This window comes from Oncorhynchus mykiss, chromosome 11, assembly GCF_057628025.1.
Source record: "Oncorhynchus mykiss isolate SJ-2025 chromosome 11, ASM5762802v1, whole genome shotgun sequence".
Lineage (NCBI taxonomy): Eukaryota > Metazoa > Chordata > Actinopteri > Salmoniformes > Salmonidae > Oncorhynchus > Oncorhynchus mykiss.
In genome coordinates, this window is record NC_143032.1 from 29,743,092 (window position 1) to 29,759,080 (window position 15,989).

At 39.0% G+C, this 15,989-nt stretch overlaps 1 protein-coding gene across 1 annotated transcript in view; it reads right to left on the minus strand.

Moving 5' to 3' along the window:
- Positions 1-15,989, minus strand: part of LOC110535564 (cadherin-12-like) — a 208,501-nt gene that overhangs the window by 69,767 nt on the left and 122,745 nt on the right. Inside the window, exons 4-6 of the mRNA XM_021620630.3 lie at positions 12,602-12,721; positions 7,643-7,810; positions 1,070-1,257 (exon numbers count right to left, since the gene is read on the minus strand). Coding sequence (XP_021476305.3) covers positions 1,070-1,257; positions 7,643-7,810; positions 12,602-12,721 — 476 coding nt within the window. The remainder of the gene's footprint in view (positions 1-1,069; positions 1,258-7,642; positions 7,811-12,601; positions 12,722-15,989) is intronic.

The window sequence follows — 15,989 nt, forward strand, 5'->3', positions numbered from 1 at the left end:
AAATCTCAACCTGGGGCTGGAAGCAGTGCAACCAAGAGGAAAGCTATGAAATGAAGAGTATAACTCTTACTCTGGGGAATAATTTAATACATATTTGTGGGAAAATATATTTAAAAAAAATTATATTCTGATGATGTTTAGGCCAGTAGAGAAGGCCTTGCTGGCCCTGACGGCCCACCATTGCCTAAAGGTTTTTAGGCAAAATAACCCAATCAAAAGCTCCTTGAACGTGGGAATGTGCCAGACCTATTGGGCAAAATATAAATTATGGCCTATTGTACATCTATTATCTAATAGAACTAAAATGAACAAAACATTTAAGAGATCTGATTTTTAGTTTAAAAATACTTTGCTACTTTGACATTTAGTTATCTACCCACCTCATTCCTTTATTTTATCATGTCCACATTGTAAGTACACCATCAGGCTGTCTTTTCAGATTCCACAATGGTTATTTGGTTGTGGACACTACCTTACATCACAATCACTCTCTTGCTCCTCATCTTTGTAAGTCACCTTGATTTAGCACCTGTATGTTTTAACAGTTTCTTTATGTAAATATTTACCGAACTCCATGATGGTAGCTAAAGCAAGGGGCTACAGCAGCACACAAGTAGAATACAAATGCATGCTGGTGTGGGCATGCCCTGAGCTGGTGAAGTGATGCTCCAGCCTTTGGGAATCTCTCTACAAGCGGCAGTCAAATTGGGCACACTTGTGAGAGCTGCCTGAGAGTTACGTACACTGTCAGAAGTTCCAGGTAATTGATATAGCAAGCACTATGTGACACCGTCCATACTCCCCAAATTGAGTAATCCTTGCACAGCGTGCCCCACCCTTGGGGGGACACATCTGTTGTAACCACGATCAGCCAATCGTCAAGATAGGCCTTGTCAGGTGCGATTGTAGATCCTTGCGAGAGTGCGACTACCCATAGTATGTAGTACCGAAGTGGACTGACTGAAAGGGAACACTGAAAGGGAACATTCCAATCATTCCATTCCAGCCCATTACTATAATCCTGTCCTTTGATTTAAAGTGCCATCACGTGACTGATGAAGACCCTTACCCTTTTGAGAATGAGGATTCCTTCCTGATTGTGTTCATTGGTGATGATGTCAAACATGTTGCCTCCGTCCCCCGGTACGATGTTGTACTCTACTTCCGCGTTCTTCCCAATGTCCAAGTCATGAGCTTTGATCCTTCCCACAGCAGAACCCACTGCAGAGGACTCTGGGACTCTCAGGTGAAAGAAACCTTACAGACAAAAACAAACAAATAGATTGATCTAGAGTCTAGTTCATTTTCAACTTCTGGCATTGTATTGATCTTTTTTTCAGTGTGTCCCTAAATGGTTTGGAAGTGAGCAGCAGAGCAACTGCATCTGCGAATTGTCATTGTTGGCATGGTACGTTTTTGTGCAATACAGCAAGAGAAAGGGAGAGAGAGCAGATGACATAAAGAAAGGACAGACCTCTTCACCTCTGGTCTGAACCTTGGTGCTGTAACATCATTATGGAAATATCATAGTATTAGTAGAGTGGAGTGACTACCTGCCCAAGTAGCCTGTTGTAAAAGGCATGTCAAAAATATTTAAAAAACCAGGGGCCTCATTTATAAGACTGTGCGGAGGATTCACGTCAAACGAACGAAACAAAAAGTGCTTATGCCCGGTTTCCCTTTATAAATCACAATCAGCTCAAAATGTGGCGCACGTGAGTGAGCGTCTTGTCCCACCCTTTTAACACCCATAGTTGCCTATAAATAGTCAGGGCCTAATTAATATTCATCCATACTGACTGCTAGACGACAATGGCAAATCCTGACAGAAAGGCTAAAAAAATACATTTCATCCAGTGTGAAATGAAAGTTCTTGTAGGAGAGGTTGAAGCAAGAAAAAATATATTGTTTGGTGGACACAGTGTGGGCATTACAAATTCCAAAAAGGCGTTAGTGGCAGCATGTGGCGGATGCTGTGAATTGTCGTGGCTGAATCAGAATTAGTTAGGTAACATTGATAAATAAAATGTTTTATTTACATAATAATGCTTGTGAGATGTGAGATATTTGTCATTATGATGTTTTCTTTTGGATAATACTGTTGGCAGTTGCATTTTCCTCTCTCTTCTCCAGGGCTTAGTAACTAGGGGCCCAGAAAGGGGAGAGGTCAGGCTTGTCTTCATTTGTCAATGTATCTGTTAAACCATAGAGATGCTATGAAGAATATCAGAAGGGGAGGAGGACAGAATGGAGGCTTGTCTTCTTATGGGAATATGTCTGTAACTATTGTATGTCCCCTCTGAGGATGCCCTTATCTTGACCTAGTATATGACCTAAGAGGCTCACTGTCTTTTCTGATCTTGTCCAGGAGGAGGTGTATTTGAGATGGAGGTATCTAGAATTGACATTGATATATGCCATTGGATGAGGTAATGTTTTGGTCCTAAGTGGTACCAAGAACTAGATTCAAATCTCGTCTAAGAGAGCAAACTGAACAATAATTTATAGCTAATGCTATCTAGCTATGGGATACTCCTCTTTCAAGTAAAAGGTTCTTTGTGTAATGTTCCTAAGATCTGTTATTCGTCATGTGAGTTGAGAGGGGTGTGTTTTGGCTATAAATGATACTAAGAATTGTTTTGTAAGCACTATCAGAGAATTAATTTATAGACACTGAATAGATCTGAGAGTCACAGGGCTATGGTGAAGCTCATATATAATTAAAGATGGACTTTATAATATAACTCTGACTTGTGTGTGATTTGCTCTCTCAATTTTTAGTAATACAGGTAATTACCACGACATTTGGCATCACGAACCGGATGTGAATCTTCACTTGGTGACCGTTCCTGACGATCTAGGTAAATAAATCGTGCACGAGGGATCCCTCAAACTTGGGATCTCAGGGAAACCACACTTCAGGAACGAAGCAGATGGACCAACCTTTGATCTGAGAGGCAGCGAGCCGAGTGGATACCACATCTCGAACTGAGGTTTTTTTTAAAGAAAGAGGTGAGCGAACCACACACACTTGAAGTCGAGTTTTTAAATATGCCTCTATTATGTATACTCGGAGTGTGAATTCCTTTGTAAGGAGGGCACCTTGGAGGTGTAAGCAAGGCCGAGTCAGAGGAGAGTAATCTGAGAGTTTGTGGGCTCAAAGATACTCTTGGTTGCGGGCGACCAAGAGCCGTCCCGGCAGTGAATTGATCACAGTGGGGATTGGTGCGGTCTGTGGGGGTGAGGGGCCAGGATGATTGTGTGTTCTGTGTGAAACATGGTACTTGGTGAAGCCCTATTGGAAGAAGGAACTCATTCTATGTGTCTGTGTGACTGTCTAAGTGACTCTCAGAGGTGGTGAATTCCAATTATTTTAAATGTGCTAGCCAGGTATGCCCTGGGTTACTCTGTGTGAGTATTTTGTTATGGGATCACTAGGTAATATTTGTAGGAGCGTTCTGTGTGAGCGGGGTAGGTTGACTCTGTGTGGGTAACCTTTCAAGAATGTTCTGATGTTCTGGGTGAACATCTGACCAGTTCTGTGTGAACATCTGACCAATCCTGTGTGGGTGATCCTTAAAGTTCTGTGTGAGTACCTAAGATTTTCTTACGTTTTATATGGATTCTGTGAATATTTGAAATTGTGATAAATTGTATGTGTGTAATCAATTACTAGAGATTTCATAAAGTATGGCTGAGAATATAATTAGATACAATTTAAACAACCCATTCGTAGATGTACGTAAGTTTTGAGTTGGTATCTTTACTGGATAATTTGATAAAGATGAGGTTTTAAGCACTTTTAAACTAGTCTACAAAACCTGGGAAATTGAGCTCTAGAAACTGATTAGTGTGTCCACCTTTGATTGAACTATAAAACGCTTTTTGGATTATCTCTGTCTGGGTACAACATTTGAAATAAAACTGCCCTTAAGGTCTGATTTAAAAAAAAATTCTTCCCAGTATGAGAGGAGTTGCGGGATTTATTGAATAAACTGTTTTCCATAAATTAGAGTGAATTAAGAGGGAATCTCGATGTAATTTATGTTGTTCAAAGCCTAAGGTTTCCATCAAATTAATTATCATTGCGTGATTAATGTGATGTAGTAAAGTAATTGAAATCTACTTTTATTAAAAGGAGCAAGAATTTGAGAATCATAGCCGAAGTAACGCTTGGACCTTTAAATTAGAGCTATTTTTGGGGGAATTGTCTCGATAGTGACGTGTCTTGATTTTACGAATACGGACAATTGTAAAGTGGTTTTATTTGCGGAGAATCTTAGTCATTCACATAGTGTTGGTGGTATAGTGGTGAGCATAGCTGCCTTCCAAGCTGGATGCTTGGGTTTGGTTCCCAGCCAATGCTCTGACTAAATTCTGAGTTTTTGATTGTAATTCAACTATTTGTATGTTTTGCCTGGAACGTTATGGTCACTAGTGTTTGTATAAGATATAAACTGAACGTTTTAATAGCTTGTTTGGTTCAAATCGAAAGAAGGGATACATTTAACTTTTTAATAGATTGTTTAGGTTAAATTGATAGACTAGATTCATTCAAAATAATAGCAAAACAAATTTTGATGCAAGACGGTGTCTGTTCACTAAATGATCAGCTGGAATAATGTATTGAGAATTGAGTCATATTTAAATGACTGTATCATAGAGGAGACAGTTGCCTAAATTTAAGAAATTCGAAATAAAAGCGGAGAAATAATGGCGATAGAGTGGTGCCCACCGAAATGTTTTTCATTCTAATAGATTGACTGACACATGTTATAATTTTGGCGCTGTGTGTGTTATTTTTATAGTCTTGGACATTTTATAAGTGGGAAGAGGAAAGAGAAGAAAAAGTTGTAAAGTTTGGTTTTAATCTTACGATAGAGGTAAGGAGAAACGTTGAAATGAGAGGGGTTATATTTTTGCCCACTGGGGGAAAAATAAATAGGAGAGTTAAGCTGAAAGTGATTCAGGTGTGAGTAAGGAAACACTGTGATAATGTATTCTGATGGTTATTGATTCTTGGTTTGATTGTTTAGGTAACACCAGTGAATTTGAGCAAGAAAGTTCATGTAGTCTAACATTGTAATCTGTTTCCATTACGTGGAACAATGTCAGATCATTAAAGGTGATTGCAGTTTGAGTAGTTTTTATTTTTACAGGGACAGTGCATCATTAATCACAGTTGTGTGTGTCTAATGGCAGGGTTTTCCAGACATGGGAAGCTCTCACACTGAAAGCAGATTGACTAAAGGTACTTTCCTTTGTGAGGATTTATGTCTATGCTCTATAACCCACTACTCTATCACGTAAGATTGAATTGTTTGAACAGCAGCTGTCTGTGTGTGTGTGTGTGTGTGTGTGTGTGTGTGTGTCAATGACTGAGCAACATGCTGAGACTGCTGCATGTTGCAAAACTGTAGATAACAGCCCAGCAGATGCTTTGTCCTTGTGTTTGTATGTGACAATGTTTAGCAACACGGTGTGACTTGCTGTATCTTACAAAGTTGTGGTTAATCAGGTACAGGGAGGGAAGGCTCATCACAAGGTTTGATTGAATTAGAAAATACTGAAGAACACAATAACATATAATGGGAACTGAGTAGCTGCAGTAACTAGGGTGTGATACCAGAACAGTGAGAATCTATACATCGACAGAGGGTGGACTCCAAGAAGCGCCAAGAGGCGGGGACCAGCCTGAGCAAGTCTAAACCGCGCAGCCTCTACTGTGATAGGCCAACAGACGGGTTGGAACTGTGTCTATCACAGTATATGAACAGCTATTTTCTTACATCCTGTCAGTACGGTGCAAGATGCACGGTATGATCCAGGTATGTAATTAGTATTCCCTCATTTGAAAAGAGTAAATCGAAAGCATTCAATAATTATTTACATTTGTGACAATTGTGACATTTTCGATTGTTTTTAGTCACTGCGTGTTCCACTGGGGTCGGTGGTGCTGCAGCTGAGTAGGAGCTGAGTGCGCCCAGCCCCAGCATCTCCACAGCACCTTGTGCGTCACAACCCTCCAGCGGCCGTGTCCTCACAGATGCAGTCCTGCAAACGCAGAGCGACACCATCAACGCTATTAACGAGGTTGCCAAGGAGTTGAAGTGTGACAGGCACCTTTTGGTTTCTGCAGGTGCTTCTCTGTAAGGCTGGGCACACTACAGCACATAGATCCAAGAGAACCACTCTTGGTAATCGGAACCGGCTCATAAGCCACTAATCATCATTGGCAAGTAAATCTTGCTTGTCTCTGAGAATTCGCTCTCTCCGAATTCTTCCATTCGCCAAATCTTCCAACAGTGCCAAAGTAGCCATTGTGCATCATTACGCATTGTAATTGCATGCCTTTTTATACCCACCCATTTGATTGTGAAAGCTACCCAATTACGTAACACCTTCAGGTGTGGTAATTACCCTGATTGTAACTGACAATGACAGGGTCATTATCACATTGACAGTTCTGCGCAACAAACATGTGATAACGACATATGAAACTGTGCACTCGTATCTTCCCGCCTGAGGCATCGAAAACGACATCAGTTTAAATGTAATTTGTCCTACTATTCACCTTATTATTTATGAGAATACATGTCATAACATGCAAGTATTGTTTAATAATTACAGAGCCAATTAAATATGATTCTCAATTAAACTGGACAACATGTTTTAGTTTTTTTTTGTTGCAAACCATATTTCTATTTGTATTTATAACCCTAAATCATGTTTTTTTGTGTGCAGTCCAGGGAACTCTTCATATATGAGAGGTAATATTCTGATTTATTTCACACAATGGTTTCAATTTCAAAGTGTTTCATCCTTCCGCAATCGGAGTCGCAGTTTTTCATTACTCCAGTTCATGTGCATAAGTATATGTCAAAGTGTCCGTGGAGGACCGCATATTCTCCTGTCAAGTGTGGTTTTTTATAAATCCCAAAGTTTGCTTAGAAAGTGGCGTCGTTTTCTTGTGCCTACGCAACGTTTATAAATGAGGCCCCAGAGCAGAATACTCAGTCACAATTGCATGTTTGTAGTATTCCATTAACCTTTCATATTCAGTTACAGGGTTTTGGAGAGTGATCTTAAATATATGTATAAAGGCAATATTCATAAATATGCATATTCACAGTTGTGGCATTGATTCATGTTGTTCAAATATGCTGACTTTCATAGATCAATAAATGAATGAATAGCAAAATCTTACACAATTACACAATCTGTATGTTTGGCCTGCCTCCTGTATCTTACGTTTTACACTGATGAACTATTTCATTGAATTGATTTGTTTGCTGGCTTAAAGTAAATAATTCCAACTATTTTATTACAGGCATCAGCTCCCACTGAGTTGAACAACACTGCAAGTGAAAACTAATGGATTAATGGAAGGTAAATACCTATGTCTGTTTACGTGGAAAGGTACTAAGCTACAAGTAAATAATATATAATATGTAAGACATGGAAAGAACATAGATATCTGCCCAGTGGGAATCAGCATTATAACCAATTATACAATAAAAAAATGAAACATGAATATTAAAACCAATATTATCAACATGCTTTTTTAACAGATGTCTACATGGAACTTTAAAGTAAACTTCATACACAGAACAGCACCCCCCTCCCTCTCTCTCTCACTTACTTTTGGAAAACCTTGGTGGGTTGTCATTGACGTCACTGAGGGTGATGTTGATGGTAGTGGTCCCAGCCAGACCTCCCAGCTGACCTCCCATATCCTTGGCCTGGATAAGTACCTGGTACTGCTCCTTCACCTCGCGGTCCATGTTCGGCAAGGCCGTCCTTATTATACCTAATGGTAACATGATATCTTTAGAACACGTCAAAATGACATCTGACATCTAGGCACTATTATGATCATAAGTTGTGCAGTCCAAATAGAAGATAGCTGGAAGCAAGATAATTGAGAAGGGACAAGGTGAGGGTTAACATGTGTTCTGAAGGATGGCTGATGGTTGCTGTATGATAGTTGAGTCAAACTAAACAAGTTTGTTACCCTGCCGCCTTAAAATGTTAAGTCAAGTCCAATCTAAAGTTATTTCCACCTAGTAAAGTGAGTGAAACTGACACATTTGGATGTAATTACTTGTTGAGTGAACTTGATACTTTTAGTCAAAAGTAACATTCTTGTAAAGTTCTTACTATGAGCACACTTGAGACTCAACCTTATCTGGGATTTGACCTCAGAAACTCTTGGTTGAATATTAACTTCTACACCACTAGGTCTTTGTCCAATTATCTGACCACAACAACATATACAGTAGCAGTGCTCTGGGACACTTGACGTGAAGTTTGCATAAGCTCTTCGGATTTGAACTTGCAATCTCTTGGTCAGGAGTGCATTGATGTTTCTGCAGTGCCACCAGGTACATATTTGTTACTGCAAACATGTATCCACTCACTCGCAAAATCAGAGAAGGATTAGGGTACAGTGTTGTTCATCTGAGGCCAATCTCAGATTTGGTACCGGGCAGAACCATGCAAGCTCATATGTGTACCTCTAAAGGTACCTTATGTGTACACCAGGGAACAACACTGTATTCTAACTGTACCACTTTTTAGAGAGTGTGATACAGTATGTTCTTGGTAATAAATACAGTATGTACCTTGAGGCACTGCAGAAACATTGATGCACTCGCGACCAAGAGGTTTCAAGTTAAAATCTCCAGTGAGATTGTGCAAACTTTACGTCAATTGTCCCTGAGCACTGCTATTTTTAAGATGGTGTTGTCAGATAATCGGACAAGTATTCACTTTATTCTGAGCATATTTTTTTTTAGCAAAGTGCAGAAATATATTACTGACATTAAATCTGTCAGGCCAATCTCTGTCAGCTCCACAGACCTGGTGGCATTCTAGTTGCTGGCAACCAGAAGAATAGAGGTTAAAATCCCAGGAGGTTGTGAGTTCAATTCCCATGATGTTGAGTGTAAAATGTACTCACAGTATAGAATTTTACAAGATTTTACTGTAATATGTATCCTGTACAATGACAATAACTAACTGCCTGTTGAGTCCTACCATCCCTGCTGTCATTTTACAGCAATAACAACTTAATTTGACAGTAAAAATACAGTATGTTTTTGTAAATTTACTTTTGAAAATACAGTTTAACTGTAAAAATACAATAGTAGTTGCATATTTGCTGTATTTTCACCGAAACTATGTAGCCGGTGAAGTACTTTAAAATTATAAATTATTTTTAACAGTGTGTGCCGTAAGCACATCTGAAATATCCTATAATAATAACTGTAATTGCAAGTGAGGCATATTAAGATAATTTACAGGACGGTCCAAAAAGTAACCAAGTACATTGCGATTGTCAGCAAATACACAGCAAAACAGTAATACAGTACCATACAATTATCCATATCATAAAATCTATAGCAATTGCTAACAGTGTAGCTTTGTCAGCAAAACAAAAAACAAACAGCTGAAGCACATTGATTTGTCTGAAAGTGTGAAGTTTACGCAACAAGTCATTTAAGGTAGTAGGATAACACACGTTTTTGTTGAAAATATTTTTACACAATTAACAATTTCAGTATTTTTCAGTTGAGTTGACTTTGGAAAATGAGCTGAAACAACTAAAAGGCAACATTACGTTTTACAGTGTAGCAGCCCCATTAGAAAGAGCCTATACTTAGAGGTGCATTAATGTGCCTGAAGTCAAGGCTGTGATATATAGAAATAGAGGTCATTTCACCAAGTGGAGACACTTGACATTCAATACTGAACTAAGTGAGGCTTTATAATGATTCACCAGAGGGTCTGGGGGACCTTGACATCAGAGGAAATACAGCCGAGTAATGGCCAGGTCAGCTAGGAGGATGTCAGCGTGATAGAAGGGATAGAAATGTGGCAAGGTGTACATTTCCTATTCTCTTATTCCCCCATTCGTAACATGAATAGGACGGATTTCACATTTGATCCTCAAATCCTGTCTTCTGCGAGTGCAACAAAGGATGTTGTTTTTTGACATTCTTCTCATCTTTTTTGAATGCCGGCTCTAACAGGGAGGGATGATGCTGTGAAGTGCATGGTGATTAAGGCATGTGATTCCCTCCCCCACTTTCCCCTTTCTTTTTTCTCTCTCTCCTGCTTGTTTGTTCAGCTGCATTGATGTATGTAGTGGCAGGCTCAGCGTGGGAAACATTTGTTTTAACAGTTGGATTTTTTCACCATCAGGTTTGAAATACAGTCACAGTGTGTGTTCTGTATATTCTCCAGGGAGGAAAGGCATAATCTCCGATAGATTCTCCCCATTCCCTTTCTCCCTCTGATATCACGTTGGAAATGGTTATCATGTTTTCCTTTTATTTTTTCCCCTACCTTTTCTGTGACATACATTCATTTTCTTTCACTTGCTTTCAAAAGACATAATACATATCTAAATTATAACACAGACAATCAGATCTTTGAACACACTGATAAGAAGTAGAAACTGTATCGACCATTAGGCTACATCAAATACATACTGTAAGAGGGTTGTAGGGTTCTCGACAGTTAGCTGTCTATTATAAGATTGATGTTCAATGGCACAAGCTGGCTCCCGGACACACATGACAACTGGAGCGTGCAGGGTCGGAGAGGTGCTGATCCTTTGGCACGGTCATAGATGCCAAGCCACTACCATTACTTCTGCAGTCAGTACCACTAGCACTACCACTACTACTATTTCACACAAAAATACTTTAAGACAAGCAAGCACACACATTTTCTGTAAGAAATGTCCTTTTCTGGTTGAATTAAAAATTTTACAGGGGACAAAGTAATGTGCACTGCACGTACATGTATATTGAATTTAATTAGAGTTTCTTCAGAAAGTATTCACACACTTGACATTTTTTTCTCTCCACGTGTTGTTGTGTTACAAAGTGGGCTTAAAATTGATTTAATTGTAATTGTTTTGTCAACGATCTATACAACAAAAGTGTGCTTAAATTTTCATATGCTGATTTTTAAAAAAAAGTTCAACTCTACCAATAGTTTTGTCACTACTGTATAACTGTTAAATAGCAAATATGCCTACTCTGGTCTTGGCACGTGTGCTCCAGCCAACAGCTCCCAGATACAGTGTGGGTAGGCTGTGCACTACAGCCTGGTCTCAGAGCATTTCGCATTATTCCATATGTAAATCCAATGTACAGTATATATTAATCTATGGATGTCCATCACCTATGTATGTTATGAATTTGAATGTTATGAATTTGCAAAACGTACAATATATGATGAATTTGCAAATACGTATGTTATGTTCCTAACTGGCTAACATTAACTAGGCTAGGGGTTATGGTTAGGGGTTAAGGTTAGGGTTAAGTTTAGGAGTTTGGTTAAAGGGTTTGGTTTAGCTAAAATGATTAATGTTAGGATTAGGGGAAGGGTTAGCTAAAACGGTTAGGGTTTGGGGAAGGGTTAGCTAACAAGCTAAGTAGTTTCAAAGTAGCTAAAAAGTAGTAAGTAGTTTCAAAGTTGCTAATTAGCTAACATGCTAAAGTGATATGATAAGATGTAACAAAATGTAACATATCGTACTAAATTGAATGTCCAGGATTTATATTTACTATGTTACCTCTACTTTACGAGACCAGGTTGGCTGCAGATAGGCTAGTGTGCATGATGAGATTATTGTGGATAAGAGCGAGAATATTTTGGGGGGCCAAATGGCAGTCAAGCATCAATCATCATGTCACCAGAATAAGACCCTCAATATTTATTGGAAAGGAGCATCAAGATCACTATGCACTTTCACCACCATGTGAAGTTCATCATAACTTATTTCATCTGTAACCTAATAAACGGCATTGTTTCATAGTGGGAGGACCATACACCATATCATCGTGTGACTACAAGTTTACTTCGATATGATGGTTATCATATCAATAATGGAGCATAAAGGCGGTTCAACCTCCATTTCACACATTAATTTTACAGATATAAAAAGATCCCACCATGTCAAACGAACAGATTAACTGTTGTCATTTATAAAGTTGCACCAAAACATCCTGTTTCCATCACAGCGGTCTTGTTTTTTTTAATAGTGTGACTTTAAAAAGTGTGGATGGAAATGTGGTCCACCATAAAGGAACTTAAGGAACTTTAGCTTGCCACAGTTTCTAATCTATTGCCCTGGTCAGCTACAATGTAATCAAATCAAGATATCTCACTCATTTGTTTAATCGGATCAATAATGTATAATTCAATTCAAGAAAACACTTTGTCAATACTAATCTTCAGAGTTAGAATATACGCCCACCTATTCGATTATTACAGCATTTGGAAACTCATTGTTTTTTTGTAAACTCATTCTTTTTTTTGACAGATAATTATCATGCCTTTTTGTCATTTCAAAGAAAGCTGGATAATAGTTAACACAATCCCAAACATAACAGCATTCAACATTGACCAACATATGGGTCCTACGTGGCTCAGTTGGAGCACGGTGCTTCCCAGGACCACATGTACATAGAAACGGTAAGTTTCTTTGGAGAAAAGTGTCCTTTAAATGGCATATACAATTATGTAAAGAGTAACAAGTACCAAATTAGACCCATTGCTGACTGACGTTGCCCATCTTATTTACCTGTCTTGGGATCAACAGAGAAGTAAGGCTGGCCATGGAGGATGCTGTAGACCACCCTGGCACTGTTTCCATAGGTAGGGTCATCTGCATCTGTGGCTGTCACCTGCATCACATAGGTCCCTGTAAAACATACACATATAACATTCAGATGGGGTCATTTTTTATGGAATAGTTTTCATCCAGTTTAGTAGCTTGTGCCACCATGTATGCCTCCCAAACGGCACTCTTATTCCCTATAAAGTGCACTACTTTTGAGCAGGGCTCAGGTCAAAAGTAGTTCACTATGTAGCGAATAGGGAACCATTTAGGACAGAGTCACTTAGACTAAAGTGTGAAGAGGATATGATAGAAGATGAGTGTGGAACATTGGAACGTTGAATTATTCACTATGTGAAATATACATTTGCAGCTAAGTGGATGCTTAGCCGAAACATACATCAGGGGTAAAATGGCTGCTCAGACATGCATTCATTAGACATTGCCTCCATTATGGAAAAAAAGAGCCATGCACAGCAGGAATAGGAAACAGGATGGCAGCCATCCAAACTTCCTGCTGTACCAGGAACAGAGTAATTACTTGTTATAGAAGTATGGGCTCATCCTCTGTAATTACTGAAGCTTCAATCTAAAACACCAATTGCAATTATCCACCGTCTCCACAGAAGCATGTAAACCTACCAACAAATCCAATTATTGTATCTATAAGCTCAATAAAACCACGCCTGTGGCCAAATGAGATTTCTCTGTTTTATTCCATATGTACAGGCTGGGACTGTCTGCTGGTGGACATCCAAGAGAAGCTACATGCACAAATGGCTATTGACACATGCTAATCTTTTAGTTGGCTGTAACAAGCCTTTATTAAACAGGCTTTGCGCTGTGAGCAGATGGTAACAATTGTATTAAAACATTAGGTGAGAGAGATTAAGCCCTGCACCACACATCCGGGTAGAATGTAGCTGACATGCTCTACACGCTCTATTACTGCTATGCCAATGCTAATGGATAAACACTCATTTACAACTAGGCAGTTTGTGCTGGTTTATCAGCATGTGCTGTATTCATGTTTTTGTTTGTGCGTTTTAGTGATGCAATCCTTTAAGAAACACCTCTATTTCCATAAAGCTTTCAAATACGAGTGCTTGGTTTAAAATGTATTAATAATAGCTAAACAAAGCTATGCACCACTTTTTAACTTGGCTCATTCCAGTTCCTTAATATTATTTGAAAATAAAACTACAGTTTTAATTGGTGTTTTGAATCCACACCCATTTCCCTAAGGAAGGCCTTTCAGTTCCATTAAATTCATTAATGTAATTAGCAGTGATTCCTATTTTTCTCTGGCACACGCTCCATAAACACCCTATTGAACCATTTATCACACACACTGCAGACAGTGTTGCCAACTATTGTTCAGGGAGATCCGCAATTGGCTACATGATTTGTCACTGGAAGTCGCTAGATCACGTGTTGCCGCAATGACGGCACAGCTGCTGTCCCCAAAATAGCGTTTTTTCCCCCTCTCCATCCGCATGTAATGTAAAAATCTTTCAAGAGTGAAATAGTTCCCAATCGTTCTGATTGTGTTGTGATTGTGAAGTCATGTTGTAAAAACTTTCACAGCGTGAAAATGTTCCCACTCAATAATTGCATGTGCGTTTGTGTGGATGTCTGAGCTCGTGCCGATTTTTCTCTCACACCCCCTCGCCCTTGATTTAGCTAGCTAATGAGCATAATTAGCTGCAAACTGGTTGAGATGGCTTGTTCTCAGAGGCGTGCAGTTTTAACTTGTTTGTACAACTAGCTAACTAACAAACAAACAAACAAACAAATATATGTATGCACTGTCAATCTAAAACGTAGTGCCCAAGTCTTTGCAATCGCAAATAATCTCCTCACATCAACCCTCAGCACTTTGACTTGCAAGTCCTGGTATTTATATGCTGACCTCACGTCTCAACAAGCTTCTGATACAAACTTCAATACTCCTGGCCACCATTGATTGGCAGATGTATGAAGCAAATGCGCGTGTCCACTAGCACAGTTTTTGAGCTCGAGGGAGGATGTGAGAGAAACAGCAGCACGAGCTCAGCCATCCATATAAAGAGATGTGCCTGCAATTATTGAACTGGGAACATTTTCACGCTGGGAGAGATTTTGCAGCATGACATCACAATCAGAACACAATCAAAACGATTTTGAACTATTTCACACTGCGAAGATTTTTACGACACCTTACACCCCCTTCCCTTGTTCTTCTCTGCCTGTGTGTGCGCTGTTGCTGTGATTTCTGTTGCTCAGACAGCTTCTCCCACTCTTGTTTGCATCAGAACTGAGTGGGAAAAGTTGCTAAATGCTATCAAACCATAGAAACCCTCTGTCTCAAAACTCCCCAAAGGCAGCCTGAAAAGTAGTTGAACTCGCTAAATATAGGACAAAGTCGCTAAATTGTCAACAGTGACTGCAGAATAATCTGAAAATAAGAATTATTTCTAAAGCATGCTCAATCCCTCATTTAAAGGTGCAATAACATTTGAATAGTTCACCTAATTTCAGTTTGTGACAAAGCAAGCAATGTATATTGTACAGAATCCGTGTACCATCGAAACCACTGTGAAATGTATTTTCAATAAATCAAAATATTTTATTTTCAGCAGTTTAAAGCTGGTGTACAAATCTGAAACAGCTTTCAATGAGAATAACAGAACTATGACACACATTTTGTATGTGAATTTGGATGGGTTGCCCAAAAAGTTACATATTGCATCTTTAAAGGAAATAGTTATTTCGCAGGCAGGTCCTAAATTCTCAAAAAACACACAACAAACAGAGACTAAGGTCTGCTTCAGTGCCTTCCATCTTTGTTTCCCTGCAGTGAGTTGTAGAATGAAACATTTTTTCGATTAGCGTGAAAGGGACCATGCGGATTTAGAGCACAGTTTGTGTGTGGAGTGTACAGGTAACTGCCAAAATGAAGGCAACTCTTGAGTAAATGAGGGATGCAAAGCAGTGGTGGAAAAAGTACCCAATTGTCATACCTGAGTAAAAGTAAAAATACCTTAATAGAAAATGAGTGAAAGTAACCCAGTAAAATACTACTTGAGTAAAAGTATTTGGTTGTAATTATACTTAAGTATAAAAAGTAAATGTAATTGCTAAAATATTCTTAAGTATCAAAAGTAATATCAAGCCAGCCAGATGTTCATGTTTTTTAAATTTACACTCCAACACTCAGAAATCATTTACAAAGTTCGCCACATCAGAGGCAGTAGGGATGACGAGGGTTGTTCTCTTGATAAGTATGTGAACTGGACCATTTTCTGTCCTGCTATGCATCCAAAGTGAAACAAGTGCTTTTGGGTGTCAGGGAAAATGTACAGCGGCTTGC